The 20,004-nt window shown below is 44.0% G+C and overlaps 1 protein-coding gene across 1 annotated transcript in view; it reads right to left on the bottom strand.

Annotated features, from left to right (window-relative positions):
* PTPRT (protein tyrosine phosphatase receptor type T) overlaps window positions 1-20,004 on the bottom strand; it is a 483,954-nt gene that overhangs the window by 78,884 nt on the left and 385,066 nt on the right. Inside the window, 2 exon segments of the mRNA XM_036395864.2 lie at window positions 2,254-2,389; window positions 16,341-16,377. Of these exon segments, the coding sequence (XP_036251757.1) occupies window positions 2,254-2,389; window positions 16,341-16,377 (173 nt within the window).

The raw sequence follows: 20,004 nt of genomic DNA, 5'->3' as shown, positions 1-20,004 counted from the left end.
TTTCATATACATGTAATGATGATACTATGGCTTAACTCCTGGAGTGAGTGGGTTCCCAAAACCAAGAAAGCAAACTGTTAATGGTTTTGACTTTAAATATTGTAAGACAGTCATATTTAAAACAGAAATCTATATGTACACACAATTTTGACATAAATACATAGATACAGATTTTCGACAACCCTAAGTTTCAACTAAATCTTTCAGACAACAAACATAACATCAAAACCAAATTTTCCACTGTATAAATGCACTGGTTAGGTTAATTTAGCTTCACATATCTGACTGAACCCTCTACAACTTTATCAGCCCCCAGAAAGTTTTGAGTTCCTGGAATTTTTGCAATGTGTTCTGCTGAAACTGTGAACAACTGAGCACTGCTGGCTCGTGCTGTGTGTCTGAAAGGTTCCAAGCACTGTGCTGTCAACCTGGTGAGTCCCACAGAACAAAAAGAGCCTCCTGATGATACCAATGCTTATCTCAAACCAAGGCTTCCTCCTCTTCTAATCCCTCTCCTTCCTCTGCTCTCTGTTAACAAAATGCTTCATCCAGGAAATCCTGTGCCTGTTCCCAATGAGCTGTGATGCCCTGGACAATGGGCAAATGTCACTGGGATATTTTCCAGCTCCATTTGAAGACAGCACCTCAAGTTCAGCTCATTAAATGTTTTTTCTGAATTGTTGCTTTGAAAGACTATACTATTTGTACACCTGGTGCACTGGGAAGGGACCTGTTTTTAAAATGAGGCTAATGCAAACATGGAATGCAAGAGCTTAAGCTCCAAATGCTTCTGTTTGCAAAATAAAAGGAGAACTCTGCTGTTAAACTGCTCTCTCAGAAGAGCTCAAGCTTTCAGCTCTGCTCCTCCAGAAGTTCCAATCAATTTGTGGCCCAAATCAGCTTCTCCTTTTTTACAAGCTGGTCCCTACCCACACTAGTTTACAAATGCAATGAGCCTGACAGGCTGAGGCTCATCCTCAGGGAACATTGTCCACATGCAGCTCTGAGCCCCAGCTGGACGTGGCTGGTGGTGCCCATCCAAGGGAGCCCAGGAGGGATGGGATCAGCAGCTCTGCAGGTGCTGGAGGTGTGCTACCAAACCCCCTCCTGCATGTAGAAATTCTAAATGGGAAGAGATTTTAAAGTCAATGAGCCAGTTTATTCCTTATTTCAGTGCATCTTCCAGCAGGTATCCTTGCAAATTGCAGCAAACAGATCCGGACTGCAGGGATTCTGCTTGTCTGCCCTGGGAGGGGCTGTGGAACAACACAGAGGAAACTGTAATTTTCCAGCTCTAGGGAAAAAAGGGGAGAATTTAGATTTCTAATACTCCCACTCACCTCCTTTCCAATGTTAACTTTGAAGAAAATTGCCCAGGTTTACAGAGCCTACGGCAAAACCAGCCAGAGCAAGGTTCTGTATGTGGGGCATCACACCCAAATTCAGCAAACATTGCTGCTCCAGGGACCTGGCACGCTCAGCTGAAGGTCCTGGGCACCGTCCCAGGGGCCAGCTCAGCTCAGCAGGAGCTTGGGATCTTTCACACAGAGCAAATGGATCCTCAGTGTCCAACCTCTGGGACTCTCTCTGCATTAGGAGTAGTTTTACTTGAGGGTTTGTCTGTGTTATCTGGGAGATGATAACTTAGGCTGCAGCAGTCATGACAGCCAAAGCATCAGAAAACTCAAGTGTTGGAAAAATGGTTGGGATGAAGCAGCCACAGCTTCTCTGGGCACCCTGTGCCAGTGCTTCACCTCTCTCACAGGGAAGAATTCCTTCCTAATGTCTGATATAAACCTCCTCTCTGTCAGCTTGAAGCCATTCCCCCTGTCCTGTCACTCCAGGCCCTTCTGAGCTGTCTCTCTCCATCTTTCTTGCAGGCTCCCTGCAAGTACTGGAAGGCCACAACTGGGTCACTCCAAACCTTCTCTTCCCCAGACTGAACATTCCCAAGTCTCTCAGCCTTTCCTGGTAGGAGAAGTTCTCCTTTTATCCCCTTTATCCCATGCTACTTTGTGACTTATCCCTTGACATTAATTATAAATTAATTATCATTATCTCTTTGCAGTAACAACCATTCTTTTGTTGCTGGATCTCCCAGAACTGGAATTTCCTCTGGACCCTTAGTGTCAGTGATATGTACACAGGCATTAACTGCTGCTCTCTGTCACACATAAAGAATGTTTATCTTATTTATTCTTCCTTTGGAAACTACCACAAGAGGTCCAAGATGGAAGCAAAGCAGAAACTTACCTTCTTTTGATGGTAAGCATTGCTCCCAAGAGGATAATAACAAACATCAGGAGACCAGCTATAACTCCAGCCATTTTCACCGTGCTGTCAACTTGCTTTTCAGGTTCCACTGCGTTGGAATTCTGGGTGGAAGCTCCTTAAAAGATGGAGAGAGAGGAAGGACAAGATAAAAAAAAAATAATAATTTCTAGGCAAACTGTGCAATGATCCACTTAAAATATTCATTTGAAAGCCTAACAACATATTTGCAATCAAATTGCAATAGACAATTGTCCATCTAACCAAATCTGCCTTTAATGAGGGCTAATGACAGATAATTCAGAGCAGTAATAGGGTGTAAAATCCCAGTGTAGCACAGATGACTCTAATATTTTACTAAGTTTTACTGTAATGGGGCATTTACTTTTCTGAAGCACTCAGCATGCACCCAGAAACAGGAGAACAGCAGTTCTAATTTTAATCTCAAATAGTTTAAATGGACTTGAAATCCTTACTCGTTGAAATAGTGAACACAGTAACATGTAATTGTAATAATTCTTCTGGCAGAAACTTTTTTCCCTCCAAAATCAGCTCACATTTGTCTTTCTCAGTGTATTGGAGGCCTGGCTTTTTTAATCATCCCATTACACATATACATGTAACAAGCATTAATCCAACATATAGAGCAGCACCCTCCACACAGAATCATGGAATGATTTGAGAAGGAAGGGACCTTATAGCCCATCTCATTCCAACCCCCTGTCTTGGGCAGGGACACCTTCCACTAGGCCAGGCTGAACCTTGGAGCTCCATCCAGCCTGGCCTTGGACACTTCCAGGGATGCAGGGGCAGCCACAGCTGCTCTGGGCAGCCAATTCCAGTGCCTGAGCACCCTTTACCATCACACACCAGGCATGACTTCTTCAGCCCAAACCAGAGAGCATAATTTCTGTTTGAAATTTTAGGGGGTTTTGGTTTGTTTGGTTGGTTTTTTAACAAGCGAAATCTACACACCTGAAAATAAACCATATTTAGGAGCATTATTTGCACAGCATTTCTGCTCTAACTGAGCACCTTGGAGACAGCTGCCCTCTCCCCTGTTGCTGAGACCTCATTAGTCCTCATTACAGCCCTTAGCTCTGCTGACTTCACTGCTTGCTGCACAGAATATTTCCAGATATAGCTTAAGCCACTGAGCTTGATTTAGAAAGCCCCACCAGATTTGACTCATGGCTACTCTAAAGACTAAATAAGCCTATCTTCATTATATTCCTGTTACACTTAACTACTCCTAAAAATATCACCACTGCAGTTCACAAAGTTAAATGAATTCATGTTACATGAGATCCACTCTTATCTTAGGCTTCACCTTTGCTGCTGCAGTCAGCCAGGTCTTCCTCTGCAGCTTAAACATGGGCAAAAGGAATCAGAGGTGAACACAGAGGGCTGACATCAGAAGACCATAATGTTTTGCTCTTTTAACAGCTCTGTGCTGCTGATCTTCAGGAAATCTGAATCACTCCTGTTCAAAGTCCCTTGCTGGGGGAGATAATATCCAGTCCAGTCCATGTGTTGGTGAGACAGCAGTGTTACTGTCACTGGGGTGGGGTTTTGCCTCTTTGCCACAGGTTAAACTGCACATGCTTTAAGAAATGAGGCAGTGATAAAAGCATGATTTCACTTCTCCTACAGCTAAGCTGTTAATCTAGTTTATTCAGAGCAAAACACAAAATTTACCAAGCAAAAGGGGCTGGCTCTTGGAATCACACGTATCATTTTCAGCTTTTGCCCCTGACAACTCTACTATTCTGCTGCATTCACCAATTTGCCCATTCAGTTAAGAGTTCACTGATAACTTCTGTGCTCACAGGTCTGAAATGCATTAATGGGACTCCTGAGCATGAAAATAAAATAAGGGATCAGTTGCATATTTCCATCTTCATTTGACAAGCTCTCCCACAATCCTGCAGCAAATGTGTGCAAGAGGTGAGCTATACACCATCAGACAGGCAATCCCCACACTGTCACACAACAAAGGCAAAGAGAAAGGTACAATTTCTCCCTGAAAATGGCTAAAACTCTATTCATTGAAGTGAAAGTCAGAAGTACTCCAAATTATCCTTCAGCTGAGCTGCAGTTACTCTTATGACCCTAAATAATAGCTGCTGGAGAATGGCTTTCTACTATAAACAGCACAGTCAGACGCCCCTCATTTTTGTACCATCTGAATGCCCTCATGAAGTGTGAGCTGTGCTAGAAGAAATAAGAATGTGCTGTCAACTCCATCTTCTGATCCCCCAGATTGGTTTGATTTTGCCAGGCTGCTGCTCGTTACTCCGGGCAATGTGTGGTCAGAGTGTTTTGATCTGGTATTTCCCACCCCACTGCAGGCTCCTGCAGTTCCAGGAGGAGAAGAAAGGCTCATTATCCATCCTGACACCTCCACACAGTGGTGACTGATTCACTCCAATCTTCTGGGCACCTCTATCTCTCTTGGCAAAGGCCACCAATTCCTTTAGGCTACCAGCCCAACCATTTGTAAGTTGTCTCAGCTAATAGTGCCTAGGAATGGAGAATGTGACAGTGTCAGCAAATTCCTGGCTCTGGGATTCTCCAAGCCTTGCAGTGAAACATGACTGCAAAAGTTCCATTGTTTTCCTGCTCTTCTGGCAGATTTTCCATGCAGATTTCTAAATCTCCTCTGCCTGCTCTGGTTTCCCACCTGCCCAGCACCAGCTGTGGGTAAGAACATTCCTGTCCTGGCAGGAGGAGCTCTGTGAGCTGTTTCTCTCAGGACATGACTCCTGCTGCTGCTGACAGAAACGCTGGTTTAGAATTCACTTTGCTTTATACAGATGCAAGATCTGAGATCCTCTGAGCACAGCAGCCCATAAAAACTGCTCAGATGGCCATTTCCTACAAATCCCTTTAAACACACTTGCAAATCTCTGCTCTACTGTACTTGAGGGGCCACCTTTTCCTTCTGAAAAACCATGTTTATATATTAAAAAGGAATTAAAACAAACTATAACTGGCATTAAAAAGGAATGAAAACAAACTATAACTGTATTTTCCTTGTGGCTACTTCCACATTTCCTGGAATGAATTGTTCCTTGTAACAGGAGCTGGATGCTGGAACAGTAAGACACAGAGCAGGTCACCACTGTTATTAGTGTGTGTATTTTAGTGGCACCCAAAGCCCCCAGGGAGGTCAGGACCCCATTACTCTGCACTAACACAAACTAGGACAATTTCCTGCCCTAAGCTTGCTTTCTTAATAAGAAAGGCAAATGATAGCAGGCAGTGGCAGAGGAGTGAGGACTGGAGGTGCCCTGACTCCTTGTCTGTGCCTGCTCCACTCCACCAGGCTCCCAGGGATGCTCCTTTCTGTGGTGCACAAAATTCACATCCCAGGAGCCAGAGCAGTGCCCTGACTGACTTCCACAGGCACTGACACTCACCCAGCACTCCACTGGTCAGTCAGAGCTATTTCAATTCTTTTCCTAGCAACCCAATTGACTTTGTTTCTCTTCAATCCCTTCCAAAATTCCCAGATCCAGCACCTTGCAGTGAGCCAGAAGACACTGTATCTCCATTGATGGGAGATCCAGTTCTGGTGATGCTGCAGAGATGCAAAGAGAGCAGGGCAGGGGCAAATGGCCAATTTCCCAGAGCTGTCCAGCTCATCAGCCCATGAGAAGTCAGGTTTCTGGATCATCACACACTGATGGTTTAATTAAGGTTTTAATTAAGGTCTAATCTGGCCATGCTGCATTGATTTATAGAATCACAGAATATGCTGAGCTGGAAGAGACACACCAGGATCCTCAAGCCCAGCTCCTGTCCCTGCACAGACACCCCAAGAACCCCACCCTGGGCATCCCTGGGGGTGATGCTCAAACTCTCCTGGAGCTCTGGCAGCCTCAGGGCTGTTCCCATTCCCTGGGGAGCCTGGGCAGTGCCCTCTGGGGGAAAACCAGCAGTGGCATCTAAGGGAAAGATACCATGGCAATCTTCTCTCCCAGCAATTTCTGCACAGGTATATTATTTGAAAATAAGCCCCAAAATATAAAGCAACCTCCTCTGTGGAGGTGGCACTCTGAAAAACATCCAGGAAAGAGTGATTACTGAGTGCATGTAACTAAGCAGGGCTGATAATACAAGTTTCTTCCATAAAACCTATTTCACAAACTGCAATTTGAAACATTCTTTACTTCAGGCAGCAATTACAATATTGCATTTTAAAAAAATGACACTGCCAGGAGAAGGAATTCAAGAGAGCCATAAACAGGAGGAAAAGTCAGGGATTTATGGGAGGTTTCCAGCTGGTGAGGCACAAATTCCTGCAGTGGAAGGGGCACCACAATCACCAGGAGGAGCCAAGACTCCAGAGGAGAGAGAAGCATCCCAAGGCTTAATAGGAGAAGAAAAAAAGTCAAATAAAATTATTCTAAGGACAGCTGGGAGTTCAGAATCCAGGAAAGGGAAATGCAAGTGTGAAGGAGGGAGGGACAAAATGAGAGAAACAACACCAGAAATGGGAGGTTCAGCCACCTCCAGGAGACAGGAAAGACCCAGCAAGGGGACAAGTCTGGCAATGATGAGGTTTGGTTTCAAAATTGTAGCACCTAAGAACACAGCTTCTTCAGAAAGAAATCCACTCTTGGAACAAAAACAATCAGAAAAATCACTTCAGAGCATTATTTAACCCAGAAAAAATAATGAAAAATATTGGGCTCCCAGTCATTATGTGTTGAAATGATCTGCACAATCAGAGTAATTTATTTGCAGCACATAATGGCCAGGCAGTGGGCTGAATGTAAAATCTCCTAATAGACCTAGAGGCTTGTATTCAAAAGACAGCTATTCTCAAATCACTTGTAAACACGATTTCCTTTATTTATTTTTTTATGGTGCTTTCTATGTGAGTGGCCTACAAATTATTAAAGCAGCTCTGCATGCAGGAATGTTCTCCCTCACCTTTTCAGTTCTTGATAATAGCTACACATGTAAAACACAGTCTGGAGTGCCAACACAAGGGCAGACAGGTTCCTCCAGGAATGATAACACTGAGATAAAGGTGGAAAGGCACCTTTTTACATCCTGATGAGGAAACACCAGCACCAGCCCAGGGTGCCAGCTGGCCACACCCTCCAGCAGTTTATTAGCACTAAAACCAATCTGTGCACGATGCTGGAGCCTCCTCCTGTACCATGAGCCAAGAGGGTGGAACAGCTCATCACATCTAAAAGCCAGATTCCTCTTTGGCTGTTTCTTTGTTGCAATTCATTAAAAAATGAATATCACAAAGAGGATCACCACACACAACGTCACCACACCAATTTTCCACCTCCAGTTACTGAAGACTGCAAACAGCGCAGGCTTAAGCCTATAATGAGACACACTCATTTCTTTAACAAAGCTCAAAAGGAATTGACAGCAGAATGATGAGAGCCAAAAGCTTTCAACCATATTCTGAGCAGAGAGAGCTGCAAAACAAAGCAGTCCTGGAGAGAAAGACAGACCAGAATTTGTATGAGGGATTTTCAGGCTTACAAGTGGAATCTGTAGGAGGATGAGGGTAAACACACAGTGAGACACCAAGATCAGCATTGCTAAGCTGAATGAGAATTAAAAAATAGCTCTAAGTGAATAATTGATTCTGGAGATTCCAGGCAAATCCAGCACAAAGGCTACTCTTTTTCCCTCCTGTTTTTCTTCCTCTCTCTACAGAACAGGACCCTTAATTTGTGCTAGAAGCAGATATGTGGTCCCCAAGAATAACAAAGTTTATAGCATTCCCTGAAAGAGGAGCTCAGCTAAAGAGAGCTGCTGTGGTGCCAACAAGTGATGTGATGGTTCAGGGGGTGAGAGCACGTTCGTGTTTTAACTCTTCACTTTTGCAGAACTGTATTTAAAAACTAGCTCAAAAATTATAGAAATGGAAAACAAGGACAATTACCAATATGACAAGTTCAAATTTAGAGATGTGACAATTTTTGTGCAGTCTTAGACATAGGGAGATCAACCTTTTGACTGATAAGAGGCAAAACCTTCTCAGTGCCTGACAATGTTATGGATGTGTAAGAGATTCACCACAATTACTGACTGTTCCCCCAGTCAGCCCCCTCTGAATAGACACCTTGCTCTCATTGTGATTATCATGAAAAATCCACACCCACAGCAGCTGCAGAAGCTGCAAAACCAGCGAGCAAAGCCCAGGGGTGGGCAGAAAGTGAACACTGAAATCAAGTCACCTTTTGAGCCCAGGGGGATGAAGGTGGCTCAGGTACCAGGGTGACCCACAGAAAGCTGCCCTGAGAGGTTCACCCCGAGCCGAGGGAGCAGCAGGAGAGGAGGAATCTCTCTTCCAGCTAAAGGGAGTCAGCTGGGCAGTGTCAGTGTCTGTGTACACACTCTACGTGTGCTGCATGAACACCAGGACACTTCCTGTGCTCTGCCCAGTTGAAGCAGCACTTTCAGGCAAGACTGGAATGAAGATTTCCCTTTTCCTCTACAACAGCACTACCTACCTTGTAATTTTATCACATACCCTAATGCAACCACGTAGTTTTTAATGTCCAGCTCCTGGAAGAAGCTCAGAAGCTTGTTAATATTAACCTTGTTTCTGAATACTGGCTTATCAAAAAAACCTATTTAAGGAAACAGGCATCATGTATTTGTAACAGTCCTGGGTCTGTCACGCCTCTGGAAGTGTTGCTAAAGGACACTGATGTCAGGAAAATTAATCCACAAACACCAGAGGTTTATGTCCAAATGGGAGACAGAGGAGTCCTTTTATTTTATCTGAATAAAGGGAGAGGCCATGAGGCATCCCCTGGGGTCTCTCTAATTTTTGGAGGACTCAGTCTCCTTTTTATTCCAGTTTCCCAGCCACATTTCCCTTCTCTCTTTCCCCATTGGCTGAGGAGCTTGAGGGGTCCAGACTTCCCAGAATGCCTGATACCAGAGATTTCCCTCTAATGTATAACCCTCCTTCTTAATTTTTAATTCTTACGGAATTTAGGGCTTTTCCCCATTGTTTCTTTCATCTTTCAATATCCAATTTCATTTATCAGGAAACCTACAGTTTATTTGTACAGGCAAATATATTTTTTTTTTCCCATTCATCAATCAGTGGAATCCTTCCCATTGTTTCTTTTATCTCTCAGTGCTGGTTTTATCTACCAGCAGACCCACAGCTGGTTTGGAAAGACAAATCTGTCATTCCTCTCATGGACAATAATAATCTATCTATGAAAATCATTTTAGGTGATCTGCAGTACCTGCCCAGTGGCTGACCCACCTTAGACAGGATCTGCAGGTATCAGGAAATTGAGACCAAGTCCTGATCACCCAAATGAGTTGGGGTGAGGGTGTGAAGGTCAGGAACATGAAACTCCACTGCCTTCTAAAACATGAGAGTCCCCTCCTGCCTGGCCCCTGCTCAGCCCCTGAGCAGAAGAGACTCCAAGGGACATCCAAAGAGCTCTTCCTGCAAATTTTCAAGCAGAAGAGATGAAAAACAAGCCCCTAAATTTCATAGACAAGGAATCATCCAATGCTCCCTGCATCAATCTAAGTAAAACAAAACCAAAGGAAACATTTTCTCAATTTGACCTTCACATATGGCTTCCTGTCCAACTACTTGACTTTTCTTTAATTTCCACTCCTTTACCTGGCTACCAATTTATCTGCAAACAAAGGTGAATGTCCACCTGTTCAGGGCCAGCCATAGCCAAGAGGATCCTCTCCCACCAGGTGGGACCTGAAAAGGGACAAGAATCTCCACACTGTTCCAGGTAAATCCTTGCCTGCTTTGGTTCCTGGAGGGCTTGGCTCACACAGCTATAATATATTTCATTTTCATTTCTCCAAAGACCTTTCTATCCTGAAGCTCCTTGTGTCCTGGCAGTGGATGCTCTGAATTACAAAGGTGATGTTTTCAGTCTCCTGTGGCTAAACTATCCCAGATTTCATCTTAAATACTGTGCTGCTTCTCCTCTTACCTCCAGCTGCCTATTTTAATTGGGGAGCCCAGGATTAGGGTTTTGCAGCAGAGCTCTGGGGTAGGTAATGACCTCTGGACACGAGGCTGGAAATACCAAATTCAGTTCACTCCTGGCCTCATCCCATTCTGCACTAACTCAAAGCTGTGCCCTGGGATAAGGAAGCCCCTAAAGGGATTGTGATGCACAAGACTTGTGCTAAAATATAACTTTTAGAAGGCAGAAATTTGTTCAGGGGGAAAAAAACCCAACCAACCGTTTTCATGCATTCAACTTAAAAAATGTGATAAACTCCTCTGAAATAAATAGCACCAAACAGAATAAACCTGTCAAAGGAATAATATTCCAGTGTATTAGAAGACAAAATGCAGCAACAAACAGATTTGAAGTGGGATCGGATCTGTTTAAAAAATACATTATCTGTCTACAAAACCAGAATGTATTCCAGGAAACAAAAGAAGCCTCTTCAATGGATTTGAGGGAGCAGGAGTTATTAAATCAACAGTTTTCACGTGCAGCAAAATTGTGTGGGAACAGCAGGAACTTTTTCCTTCCTCATTTTCCACTGATTTTTTTGCAGTCTTCCCCCCTCAGCCCAAGATTTCCCTGGTCACATTTCAGACCCAGTTTTTTTATTGAGATTTCAACATTCTCCCAGGAAGTTTCCTTCTTCCCATGCTAATGCACTACCAAAAATCAGGACCATTTGAACTTCCCAGTGATCCCAGCACCTTTTTGCTCCTGTATCATCACAGCTGATGTGCAGTTGAAATAATTGTTGGGTGAGGAAGTCATAACTAGGCAGGAACAACCATGCAGCACTGGGAGTACTCCTAGAGAAATGTAATCCATCTAAAAACTGAAAAAGCAACCCTCATTTTCCATTAATCCCATGGAACACTGCCACATCCCAGCCACTCATTCTGTGCACATCAGGCTGAGTAAAAGAACCTAATTCCACAAGCTGATGGGATCTCCCCTCCATATTTAAATTTTCTGGAGTTAATGATGATCCTGATCCCAGTGTTACATATGCTGGGGCAACTTTATGGCACACAGACCTCCCAGTTCCTTCTGATGGAAACTGCAAAACCCTTGAGAGGTTCTGAACCTCCCCACTGTGAGTGACTTGGTGCTGCTGAGGCTCAATTCTGCAACACCTCTGGCTCCAGCAGAAGTTTCTATAGAAACTACACTTTCTATAGTTCCTCTACAGAGAGCTTGCAGAATCAAATTTTCCTTGTCTTTCCACCATTTCTCCAACAGCAAGACTCAGCTCTCTACAAATGAGCACAACAATCAGCCCCAGAAAATGGCACAGCTCCTTTAATTGGAAATGCAAGCTGAGCTCCATGCACACTCAGGGGAGCCATGGGGCTCTTCCATCCCACTCAGGAGCTGCTGTGAAGATTTGAGAGCTGCTGAGCCCTCAGCTGACCCTCAGCACAGACAGATCTCCACCTTGGCACTGAAGGAGTGCCATGAAAGCGCTGCCCTCCTTTATGCTGTAGTTGGAGCAATTGTAAAAGTAATTTCTCATGCAAAACAAGTATTGAACAAGAAGTCATGAAGCTGCTCAGCCCTCTGGAAGTTTGACCAGTTTTGCTTTTTTCTGAACTGATAATCACCTGTGCTCAAGAGGCTGGGCGGGTTTGGCGTGGTCACCTGGTGTCTACCTATCACTGCTAAGAACAAGCAAAATGGTTCCCAGGCAGCATGCACAAGACAAAAAAAAAGGAAAAAAAATAAAAATGTACCTCATAATGGTTATTATAGTTCCATTCTTTCATTTGCAAGAACTCACATTGTAAGGAAAGTAGAAATGAGTATCGGGAGATAAGGAACCATTAATGAGCCCTCTGCCTTGGTTTCAATTACACTGTGAAATTAATTTAATGCACTTTGGGAATACAAGAGGTAATCGCTCTCTCTTGGTAAGAGGTTGCAATTTTCTCTAATAAAGTGTCGATATAAATATGTTGCTTTAAGACAGGGAGAACAAGTCAGTTAATTCAGAAAGAATGGGACATATTAAAACAAATGCTGTCAAGGAAACCAAATGGCAAAACCTACAAATAACCCATCTGAATGAAAATTGTATGGCAGAGAGCTGGTAAATTGTGGTTTAATTATAAACATTTTTAAAGACTGCTTTATGTTAATGAGATGCATCCAAGTGCCTAATGCTGTGAAAGATAACATTAGTCCAGTAATTAAAAAAAAAAGAAGAGAGAATAGCCCATGTGAGGAGGGAACTGGCAAGAGGTCTGAGACCAACAAATCTGAAAATAAAGAACAAACGTAGATACAAAAGGTTCATAATGTTTAACATGCTGGCAAAGTGTGGGATGGCTACACAGAGTGGACAAACACAGGGAGCTTTCTGATGGATCATCCCAGGTTACCCCAGCAAGGGCTGGTGCTGAGTCCCTGCCACTGGCCCTTCCCAAGGCAGCACCCAGCCTCTCATGGAGGCACTGGATGGAGGGAAATGAGCTCAGGGCATGTGCTGGCCCAGCTGGGAACCCGCTGGCTCTGCTTTGGAGCACCTGCTGCTCTGAAATGCTGATGCCACCCCCTCCTCCCAGCATTCAACAACCCAATACAAAAGGATTTGAGAGCTTTTTCTTGCCACCACAAGGATCAAGTTCATCTAAGCAGGAGCAGCACGCAGAGAACCATGAAGAGAGAGCACCGCCAGAGAGCTGGGAAGCAGCTCCTGCACAGAGCTGGGCTGAACTGAAAAGGGCTCATCTGAGCAGCCTATTTCTGGCTAAAGAGGAGGGAAAAAAACTGGGAAAGCTCCAATTTTTTATTTTTTTTAGCGGATTAAACCACTTTTAAAGTCACTCTGCTTTGCTTTTCTTGGTGTTGGGGCAGTGGGACACAGAGAGCCATTCCCTGGCAGCCAGCAGGAGCAGAGGCGGCGCAGCAGCCCCGTGCGTCTCTCGAGTAATTAAAGAGACTCAGCTCTGAGCAGGTGCCTGGCAGCAACACCCAGGATGTGTTACAATCCCCCAGTAACACATGCCTAACACATTTCACTGCCTAATTACTCCCACACTCACGTTCAGTGCCCTTGTTAATCCAGTGCTTCAAGAGAATTCTTGCCTTGCTGAAACACGCCTGGATCCTAATCTTGCTGTCACTGGTGTAAATCAGAACTCCTTTCACTGGTGCTAATGGAGTGACAAATGTCTAGGAATGGGAAAATTAGGCCTCTATTCCAAATTGAACATTTTGTCTGGCACCAGTAGTATGTATTTATTTACTTGCATCAAATCAATTTTTTCCCCCTCTGGTACCAACTCAAGCAGAGCTTTTAATGCTGAGATTGAGCCTGCCTCCAAAATAGGGGTTTTTTTTTCCCTGATTTCTATCAAAGACACCACAGTGGCATCCTCACTGGCAGCCCTGATGATTCAGTTCAAGGCAGACTTCAGGCTTGCTCATTCTATCCTCAGAAAAACACCAATGCAAATAAAGGAGAATACAGAGCAATGCCATTAAGGATAATCAATATAATGAGCAGACAGAAGACAGCACAGACACAGGAGGTTATCTAGAACATCCCAGCTATCAGCCTTTGATCAGGACATGGTGTAATCAGTTTTGTGAGTGTCTCTGTGCATTCCCTCTCCAGGGGCTGGTCCCTTTTATCCATATGGAATTAATGTATGGTGGGGATGCAGCCTCAGGATGTATGGAAACCTGAAACTGTGGGAAAGCCCACAGAACCACTTTGTTCAGCTGGAGCTGTGGCAGCTCCTGTGACATTCCCAGCACCCCAGCTCCTGGTGCTCCCTTGCCCATGAGCTGCACCCAGCCCTGCTCCTTTGGAGAGCTGAACCTGCCTCAAGTCAGGCACAGCTGGGGCATTCCAGCTCCGTGCTGAGGGCCAGGCACTGGAAATTACAGCATTGCCTTTCAGAGCCAGGGAAAAGAGGAAAAGAATTTCCACAGAGATTTCTGCAGTGCACACAGAGGAATAAGATATCTACCTATAAATCAAAAGTGATATGAAGCAAAAGTGATATAAATCAAAAGTGATATGAATCGAGACAGCGAGAATAAACACCAGAACTACCATCATTTCTTGTCCTTTTCCATTCAAGTCAATAAAGGAAAAAACCTAAAGAATAAGATCACCAAAAAGCAGTGGCTCTAGACATCCTCAGGCTCTACCCATCTCTTTAATGTCTCTTATTAAATTAATCCTAGTAAGAGATTTTTTTCTAAAAAGAGATGACATTCAGAACCAACAGAAGGAGGGGGATCACTGACTGGGTGGCTCAGTGACTTTTCCTGCTGACCTAACAGGGTTAATGAAATTATCTCAGTTTGCAGAAGTCAGCTGAAGGTCAAACACTTACAGGACACTTTGCTGAGGTACCCAAATCAGAGAGTGCAAACAAAAGGTCGTGTCAGGATGGGATTTTTCAAGCTGTGTAAGTTATTTTGTTTTGAATATTCACAGAGCAAGTATCTTTCCTGCTAGCATGACAAAATTCTTCCACCAGCTCCAGAAAAATGAACAACTGAAATGGAAGGAACCGCTGGTTTCCAAAAATTAATTAATCCAGTATCTCTAATCTGATGAAGAGACTATGCTATTGGAAAAGCGTGTGGGGATTCATTTCACTCAGTGCTGCTCTTGCTCTTTCTACCACCAGAAAGCCAAAATCAGGTATTTGAAATGGTCACATTACTACCAGAACTGCGAGGAAGGAGACACACAGACTGAGACACATAGAATGTTTGTAACCCAGAGAATAAATTAAATAAAGATTTTACAAGGAACTTTTAAACAGGAAAGGAACAAGAGGGAATGGGGAGCACCAGAGCCACAGATGAGAAGGAGAAATAGGAGAAATGGCTTCTTCTCCTCAGCTTTCAGTGATGACACAACTGCTTACAGCCCCACCAGTCTGCATGACAGAGCCTGAGCAGGGAAAACACCTGCACAGGTGGGAGCTCCAGTGCCTGCCTGGCTCCAGGGACAGCCTGGGGATGTCTCCACGGGAGATGGAAACAGCTCTCCAGTGGCTAACAGGGTTTCTTTGAGCCCTCCCAACTCCTCTGCAAGTGCAGATGCAGAAGGGATCAGGAGAAAGGACCTTGAGGTCATTAACTTCTGCCACAAGTCAAAAATACAGAAAAGAATGGAAAAAACAGGATGGTGCCTTGAAGGATTTCTGGGCTCCTGCCAATTTTGGTGAACTCTCAAAGCCTCCCCAGGCAGCCATGCAGGTATTTGACATTTCAGCAAAGCAGCAAGAGCACAAGCTGGCAAAGCTAAGTTTGGGAATGGAGAGGCATCTGTAGCACAGCCCACGGCAGCACCCCAGCATTTCCCCACAGCTCCTTGGCACACTACAACTTGTGTTGGGGAAATCTCTTTGCAGCTACTCTGTGCTACAAATAAATTGGTGTCTGACATCTTTTCTGGAAAAGTAGCCCCTGAGGTGATTTTGAAATCTTTAGAAGAGTTGTTAAAAGCAGCTGTAAACTCTAAGAAGGAGCTCAGACATTGTCACTGTTGGTCCCTCAGGAGCTGCACCTTGTGAACCAACCTGGGGCTGTTTTGGGTTTGCTCTGTGTGACCTGTCAGCTCGGTCTGTTCTGAGCTCACCACAATGAAAATCAGGAATGTTTGTTCAATTATACCATGAAAATGGCATGATGTAAGAATTGTGCCCCGCTGTGTACAAGGTTAGGCTTACACAAGATCTCCTCTTATCTACTTTGTACAGTTGTGGAGAGAACAAATTGAATGGGAAGTTAATGTCACTTTTTCAGTGATGTTCTGCCAACAGCAAGAACAGTCCTCAGGACAGAAAAGCTGTCAACAGAACGAGGGGAAGGAGGAACCACAGAGAATTATACCCTGCATTAAAAAAATAACAGAGGCCACAAATATAGTGGAGTGGTCCTACAAATTGTTGTTCTGCCTTGGCAATCTTCCTTTAAAAAAAATAAAATAAAAGAGGAAATAAAGAGGTTGGTTCTTTGGCTAGGAACTGTAATCAAGTTGTGCCACCACTGTAGTTTTTACATTTCTGGTATTGTGTTTTGCAGGAAAGAGAGAGACCCACATACCTTTTGTTGCCAGCCGGACACAGTTGATTTTTGTTTCCTGAAAAATAAAAAAAAACACAAGAAAAATATATAGGAAAACATCACAGTGTGTAATTTGCCCATCTACAGTAAACACACATTCCTTTAAAAAGCTACTAAAAATACATATATATCTTTTCTTGCACTTCATCTTTGAAAATACCACCAACAGTTTTTGTTGCATAAAACACTCCACACTAGTGGACTTGCTTGCAGTTGGTTCTCTAAAGTGTTGAAAAGTTGGGAGTGACAGCACGTTTCTCCACGCTCCACGTGTGAGTGATGGGCCCCACATAAGTGCCTGATTAGCTAATAGAATTTCCCAGTTAAATGACCTGCTCTGTAATAGACTGACAAGCCTTGGGTCAAAAGTACACACCACTGTACATCTCATTTTCATGCACCATTACTGCAAATTTTGCAAATTGGGTATTTATTTAAACACATGGCAAACAGACACCGAAGAAGTCATTTGAATATTTCAGCTCTCTGATGGATGTGGAGCAGACCAACATTCTGTGCTGCTGCCTCTGCCAAACGAGCTGTTCTACCAACCCTCACCACTGCAGCTCCTCATTGCAGAGCTGGGACAAAACCCAATGCTTTGTGTTCAATCCACCCTGGAGCCTGCAGAGCTGCAGAAACCGCATTTGGATCCAAATGTTGGCTTTGGCTTCACAAACAGCTCAGAGTCTGCAGCTTTCTCAGGCCGCTTCTGCTGCTACAACCTCTGTGGAGTCCCCAGCTCCTCATTGCTCAGCCCTTCCTGGCAGGGGTTGCTGCTGTCCAGCCTGTGATTGCCATCCAAATGGGAATGTGCTGCCTGTTAAAGAGCTGCCTCTGTCAGGCACTAATCTGCTGCGAGGCTTGCAGAGCACTTTATGCCTCTACACGTCTCAGGTGTAATGAATCCAGCATAAATTACTGTGCTGACAATGCTCCATTAATATGGATGCTGTCTGTGCTCTGGAAACAACAGCCCAGCAAAGCAAGCACTGCTGAGCACCTCCTTCCATCCTCAAAGAACTGGACAAACCTTGTGCAAATCTGAATTTGCTCTTGGAGAAAATTGCTCCATCTGTGATAAATCCTCCTTGGCTGGAGCAGACACAGACTGTGCCTTTCTCGTCGTGCTTTTGTTGCACACGGGAAGGGGATGATTGCAGGATCCATGCTGGGAAACGCTGGGAATCACAGGAGCAATTCCCTCTGATCCCTTCCTGTGATGCCACACAATCTGGATATAAGCCACATTGTGTGCAGCCTAAGGACAATGAGATACCCAAAAGGACAAACCCTCCCTTTGACCTTGCCTTCAAACTCTCTCAAGGAATTCCTGGCTCCTTGAGGACAATCCATGTCTATTTCCCAGTCCAGAGTGGGACTGAAGCGCTGCTCATCCCAGCAAACCAGAGACATCTCTGCTTACACCCCTTTGTCCCCCAAAATCAGCTCCCCTGCACAACCTGCACCAACACTGGCACTGCAAAGTCACCACAGCCGCACACAGAGCTGCCCACTCCCCTCATTCCAATGAGTTGGAATTCCCATTTATTCTGGAAATCCAAAGTCTTTGTTGCTGCTTGGGATGTATGGAGCAGGAAAAACACAGCTTTGTTTGCAGAGCTGGCTCTGCACATAGTGCTGGGAACCAGAACACAGAGAGGTCCTGACGTAGTTTCTGATCTACAACAAGGTGTTCCAGAGTGCAATGCAAGATGTTTTCTATTATCACCATCTGTATGGCAGATTATCTTTTGTCAAGTGGGCAGTTTCCCTTATCTCTCTCTCTGAGTGACCACAACCACTCCTCCCTCAGGGGGACACCTGCTGATAACAGCCATTGAATGTCCCTGCATGGCTGATAAGAACTACAGCATCCCATTGGCAGATGTGAGCTCAGAGGGAGGAGCCAAGCATTCCTACCTGGATAGAATCTGGAGCTTCTGGAACACCAGCACAGCTTCTGCACCGGATTGCCCAGAGGAACAGCAGCTGCCTCTTGCCCTGGATCTTCAGAGGAAGAGACTGCACCTTTCTCCAGGATCCCTGCTCCAGCAGAACCAGCCCTGACACTGCAGGAGGGCTGAGCCACAATTCCAATGGGACTGCTGCCAACAGCCTGACCCACAGGGTGTCAGGCTGGGTTCTGACTCTGGCAGTGTTGTTCTAGTGTTTATCTTATCCTTTTATTTTTATTTTTATTCTAGTGTTTATCTTATCCTTTTATCATTGTTTATCTTATCCTTTTATTTTTCCTTTCCCTATTAAAGAACAGTTATTTCCTGCTCCCATATTTTTTCCTGAGAGCCCCTTAATTTAAAATTGATAGCAATTCAGAGGGGTGGGGAGGGTTTACATTCTCCATTTCAGGGGAGCCTCCTGCCTTCCTTAGCAGACTCCTGTCTTTCCAAACCAAGACACAAGTTGAGCTGGAAAATCAGCAATGAAGAGTAAAATAAAACATTAAGAGACAGGATTTTTGCAGTCTACAAGTAGGTGGACACTTGCTCCCATTTTGTTGAGGAAAATATTCTTGTGTATTTGTTGCTTTCTGCTGGCTTCAGAATGTAACAGAAAGCTGGAGAAGTTAGTGCTGGAAAAAGAAGAGTCTAGAGTGATCTCATTTGGACATGTGTGTATTCCTGCACGAGACCCTCCCACAGGGTAACTGGAAAGACAGAATTTGTTCTGTTTGCATCTGCATCCACTGATGGCTGCATTGAGCACAGCCACAGCTCTTAGGAGAACTGGCACTGCCAAAACCAACAGCTACAGGAACAAGCTTCAGAACTTCATTTCAAATTGCATCTTCTGGGGAGGAAAGCATAAAAGAACCTGCACAGACACCAGCTCCCAGAGGTGGTAAAATGTAAAAACTTGAATTTAGTCCATATTCTGGATTAAGGCTGATTATTCCATTGCTTTCCACTGCTCATCTCTTTGGTGTCTCATAAAAATGAGATCCTTTTCAATTTTTCTTTGGTTGATACTGAGAATTTTAAGTTTGCATGAACCTTTTTAAGAAGAAACAAAATAAATACATTTCTTCCCTCCAAACAAAAACAAACCAAACCCAAAACAACTAAAAAAAAACCACAACTAACCCAATCATCCTCCCAAAAAAACACAAAACCCACTTTCCCACAATCATGCTTGTTTTCTGAAAAATATTACTTTTGCTTCAAGGCTCTTTTCTGTACACAGTAAAGATCATAGAATGTTAATGGGTTGGAATGCGCCATAAAGTGCCACAGGCAGGGACAATGCTTTTTTTTTTTATATTTTTCCCCTAAGCTACATTTCCCATCTTTCAATTTGTACACACTGCTTCTTGTCCTGTCACTGCAAGGTGCTTCTCTTTAGCCACCAGCAAAGCAGGAATAAACAATGATGGTAATTATCAATGATCCTTCCAGCTTACCTAAAGCAATGGCAAGAAAAATAATTAAATCAAGAGACAATAGTAGAAGTTTTAGAAAAAAAAACCCAAATATTTCCCCAAAATTCAGTCTCTGTGTTGTTTCTTAGCATTCTTTCAAATGCTGCAATACTTATTTCCCATTTTATGATACCACAGAAGTTTTACAAGGTCTTATATATCTACAACAATCTTAATGATACCCAGAGAGCCAACATATTCTGC

Source organism: Molothrus ater, chromosome 17, assembly GCF_012460135.2.
Source record: "Molothrus ater isolate BHLD 08-10-18 breed brown headed cowbird chromosome 17, BPBGC_Mater_1.1, whole genome shotgun sequence".
Classification (NCBI taxonomy): domain Eukaryota; kingdom Metazoa; phylum Chordata; class Aves; order Passeriformes; family Icteridae; genus Molothrus; species Molothrus ater.
The sequence above is the reverse complement of the archived record's forward strand: the minus strand, read 5'-3'. Positions and strand labels throughout refer to the sequence as shown.